The sequence below is a fragment of the Marmota marmota genome, unplaced genomic scaffold (genome assembly GCF_001458135.2).
Source record: "Marmota marmota marmota unplaced genomic scaffold, marMar, whole genome shotgun sequence".
NCBI lineage: Eukaryota > Metazoa > Chordata > Mammalia > Rodentia > Sciuridae > Marmota > Marmota marmota.
The window spans coordinates 16,760,581-16,765,384 of record NW_025999960.1 but is presented as its reverse complement, the minus strand read 5'-3'; the positions used below and the strand labels follow the sequence as shown (position 1 = coordinate 16,765,384).

General features: G+C 39.2%; 1 protein-coding gene across 1 annotated transcript; it reads right to left on the bottom strand.

The window, feature by feature from the left end:
• Nucleotides 1-306: 306 nt before the first annotated feature.
• Nucleotides 307-4,277, bottom strand: LOC107148630 (putative methyltransferase-like protein 7A). The gene is made up of 2 exons (XM_015493354.2): nt 3,746-4,277; nt 307-1,577 (listed from the first exon to the last, which is right to left on the bottom strand). Exons 1-2 carry the CDS (start codon nt 4,241-4,243, stop codon nt 1,341-1,343), a joined length of 735 nt encoding a protein of 244 aa, XP_015348840.1. The 5' UTR covers nt 4,244-4,277; the 3' UTR covers nt 307-1,340.
• Nucleotides 4,278-4,804: the final 527 nt, after the last annotated feature.

Sequence of the window (4,804 nt, the reverse complement as noted above, 5' to 3'; positions counted from 1 at the left end):
GTTCAAGAGGCAGAACAGTGCATTTCACTAATGGGATCTTTCTCTGGACACGACCCTTTCAAAGCCCACTCTGATCGTTGCAAGATTGCTATTCCTCAGATCCACTAGCCGTGTTTCCACTTACCCAGCTGTAGAAAGAAAAGTCCAGAAGTTCAAGTACTTTGTTTGCGACAAAGAAGACCTCTTAGAGACATGAAGAAAAATGAAACCAAGTTGGCAAGGAGATCATCTCTCTTTTATTATTATTTTTAAAAAGAATGTGAATTTATTAGTTGATTTGGTATTTAAAATAGTACTTTTGCAAAATCATTTAAAAAAACACAAATTTATTAAAATACATACAAACTGTTGCTGAACATCCTATGAAGTCCTCTGACTAACCAACCTAACACTTGTTTTCAAAGCACTTGTGACCATTTTCATGGCTCCTATAGGTGCAGAGAACAAAGAAATCATCTTGGATGGAGTAGATTTTGATCAGAATAATCAAAGAAATGCTTGCCTTCTTATTTATAGACTCACGGATTGATTGATTTTTAGGGGTCTTATGGAGTCTACTAATTCTGCAAGTTTTCCTATTTGCAGTTTCTTTCCTTGCCTGTAATCATCTATTCAGCAAAGTATGTGCTGGATTATAAGGATAATGATCCCCAGAACCCAAACTCCCTCATCTAGTTTTATGTTTATACTAATGTGTGAAGTGTAATCTTAAGAAATGAGGACTGGAATGCAGGAAAACAAACTTTGGTAGAACACTGGATAAAAGAAAGCTGGAAAAAGCTACTTGTGATTCAAACCAGTGATATTGAGAAGAACAAACAGGTTTGTCTTTCTTTTACAGAATGTCTGTGCCATTTGTACTTGGATTTTCAGTTAGCTCATATTTCTTTGTTCAGTTTGTGAATTGCTAATGTCTTTTCACTGCTCCCTGTTGGAAGTTGTGTTTTGAAGTAATTTAACTGCTTCTTAGCACCAAGCTCTGCCAAAAGGAGTGAAATGAAAATATGTGGATAACAATTTAAAGAAGACAACTGGAAAAAATTTCCAAATCCCTGAAGAAAGTAAGCTTTGGACATCATTGGCCTCAATTATGTAAGCCCCCCCACAGGCCCCCCCCCTCCCCTGTTTACTTTGAAGGGAGAGTTCCAAGTTTTTTGTTGTTGTTGTTGACTTTAATTCTTTGGGGAAACAATCAAAACTAGCTAAATAGGGTATAATAGAAACTTATAAGGATGAATTTGATTTTACATAACATTAAGTGTCCCTTTTCCCAATTAGTATTTTAAATGAAAAACTGAAGTCTTAAATTGTTCTAGTCATTCAGCTACTGCCACCCCATGCTATTTCACAGCATACCCATAGACATGAGGGCGCACCAACACCCAGGACAGCGGGGCCTGTATGTGCTGCAGCTTCAGCTTAGAGAAGCTGGCGCGCTCCAGGGCCTTCCAGCTCTCTCTGGTCAGGTAGCATCCATCAAACACAAGGTACCAAGCAGGCTCCACGACCTGTTGCCAGAAGTAATTCCAGGTTGAATGCTTGTCTGCCACATGTTCTATGAAAAAGAAAGCCCCTCCCTGGGAAAGGAAAAAAATAATAATTTAAAAACTTTTGGTTAAGGGAAAACAAATTTATAATATGATTGAAGTTTCAGATTTCATGGCCTTAGTAGCCATCTTCATAAAATGTTATGGCTAAATTAAAACTTAATAAGACACTAGTTTGGACAACAATTTCATCTTCTGTCAATTGTTGCACAGAACTGCCAATCGAAAGCATGTAACATGTTTTCTGGCTGTAAAAGGAATGCCTGAAGGCCAAAACGTAAAACACGGACTGCATGTCACATGCTGCTGCCCTTCATGTTTGCCATATTAACTCACTTAACAATGTTATTTGGTAAGTAGTAGTATCATCTCCATTTTTACCTCTGAGGAAAATGAGTCACAAAAACATAAGGGCTCTGGGGTTGTAGCTTAGTGGTAATGCACTTGCCTGGCACTGATTTCGATCCTCAGCACCACATAAAAAATAAATAAATAAAACAAAAGTTCTGTGTCCATCTTCAACTAACTAACTAAATAAATAAAAGTAGCTTGCCCAAAGTGACACAGCTTGTAATTTTGAGAATCAGACTTTGATCCCACGCAGTCTGGCTTTAGAAGCTGGCAGTATTGCCTCAGCAACATGTTTATTCGAGGAAGTTTAGAAAATACAGAAAAGTGGTTGGGTGAGCATGTAATCCCTGCTGTTTGGGTGACCAGGATAGGAAGACTGCAAGTTCAAGGCTACCCTGAGCCAGTTAGAGAGAAAATGAAATAAAAATAATAACAAAATAAAAGGGGAATCAATAGAGCAGAGCAAGTGGATTGGGGGAGTGAGGGTAGAGAATAAGAGGAGGTACAGGGCAGTGAGATTGATCAATTATGTACATGTACAAATATGGCATAATATTCCCACTATTTTTTAAAACTTTAAAAATATTTTTTATTTATAGATGGACACAATGCCTTTATTCATTCATATATCCTTTGATACAGTAGGCTTTTTGGCTTTACATTCTGTGTTGATTGCTTTTTCTCATTTGATAGTGGTTCACAGCATTTTTTCTTCATGTTAGCTTAGACTTCTCTTCTTTTTTAAATAGATGCTCAGTATTATTTTACACTGTGATAATTTGCTTAAACAGTTTCCTTTCAGTGTATACTTACTGTTATCATAAATACTACTATAATGGATATCCTTGCATATAGATAAGCTTTTGCAAATTTGTGGCTTAGGATAAGTTCCTGTTGAATAACTGAGTATGTATACTTCAAGTTTTCATATTATTAAATGATCCTATTGAAGATTTTCCAGCAGCATGAAGTAGGGTCTAATTCCCCAAATCCAAAGCAACACATCAAACTGAGTAAAAAAGTCTTTGACTTATAACAGGTAAAAATGACATTTGAGGGGCTATAGCTCAGTGGTAGAGAACTTGCCTAATGTGTGAGGCACTGGGTTTGATCCTCAGCACCACATAAAAATGAATACATAAAATATTGCGTGCATCTACAAGTAAAAACATACTTTTTAAAAAAATGATATTTAAACTGGGCACAGTGGCACACGCTGTAATCCCAGCAGTTTGGGAGGCTGAGGCAGGAGGATCGAGAGTTCAAAGCCAGCCTCAGCAAAAGTGAGGCACTATGCAACTCAGTGAGTCCCCTGTCTCTAAATAAAATACAAAGTAGGGCTGGGGATGTGACTCAGTGATTGAGGGGCCCTGAGTTGAATCCCTGGTACTCTGCTCCCCCAAAATGATATCTCACTTTAGTAAGCTGTTTAAATTAATTTGAGCATTTTGATCCTGTAACTGGCTATTATAATTTATATTTCTGCTCATTGCTCATTTCTCTCTCCTTTCTACAATTAAATAAACATACTGATTTTATTGATTAGTAATGTCTTTTAACATAATGGACATTAATCCTTTTTCTATCCTCTTGGCAAATACTTTTTTCCAGTTTGTGTTTATATTTGAAATTTGTATATAGGACCTTTTTCTCTGTAGCAGTTTTAGAATTATTTTTCATATTTAGATTTATAAATTCTTCCCTTTATAGTTTTTAAGATTTAAAGAATTCAAACATGTCTTCTCTAGTAGTTTACTCATTACATTAGAATCCACCTGAAGTTAATAGGGCTGCCCTTAGGGATTAGGATACTACCAACTCGTCCTTCTCTCCTCCCCATCACTCACCGGCCTCAGCACTCTGCACACCTCACGGAGCATCTGTTCCTGGTTCTCCACGGAGCACAGAACCAAGGTGCAGACCACCACATCCACAGAACTGTCAGCCACCTGGTGCATGTTCTCCCCAGCAGCCACCAAGAAGCGCTCGAACTGCAGGTGTCTGTTCTCTGCAATGCTCTTGAATAAGAACTTCTCAAAGTTGGGGTTGGGATCAACACAGGTCACTCTGCATCCAGGTGGATAGAACTTGAAGTTGGTCCCAGTGCCGCACCCTACCTCTAGCAGGGAGAGCTTCCCGGAGGGGCCCGCGAAGTCCTGCAGATTGCTGAAGAGCTCCTGCTTCTTGCCTGCCATCTGTTTATTGTACATCACACAGAACCTTACCAAGAAGTAGGGAAACCATTTTTTGCATATCCAGCCCCATAAGCCGAGAAAGTTAAGCAAGTACATGGGAAGCGACAGGATTCGTACGGCCAGCTGGAGGATAAAGACGGTGAACGCCATCTCTCAGGAGAAAGAGAAAGCAGTGCAACAGTTGGAGACTGGACTCCTTTAATTACAGGAGGCGGGTTCCTGGCCATGGTCCAGAGCCAATCAGCTGCAGAGGAGGAACTGGCTTTTCTGGAAAAATGCAGCTCAAGTCAAAGCAAGATCTAGAGGCCCTTTTTGCTGAATGTGCACAGAAGTTGACTCATAGCTGAGTTTTTCAGAAGTAGAATGAGAATGTTCCCATCTTTTCTGCAGAAGGAAAATTGATTACAATCCTGTGTTCCAAATATATTCCTGCTTCCCCTTCTCTGGGTTGGAGACACCTGCTAGTGTGTTGCAAGTGTACTTTCACCCCACCCTGGTGCTCCAAAGTCCTTTACAAAGAAAAGAAAACACAATCTGTTGGTGGAGCCTGGTATAAGCACAACAAAAGAATACTGCCATTCCCCCTCCCTCCTCCCCTCCACCCCCAAAACACTTTTTTTGTTTTGCTTAGGTTTTGATTTTGTGTTTTTCTGTTTTGTTTTTGTTTTTTTTTCCCCCCAGTGAACCCAACTAAGTGTTTTCCTTTTTTTT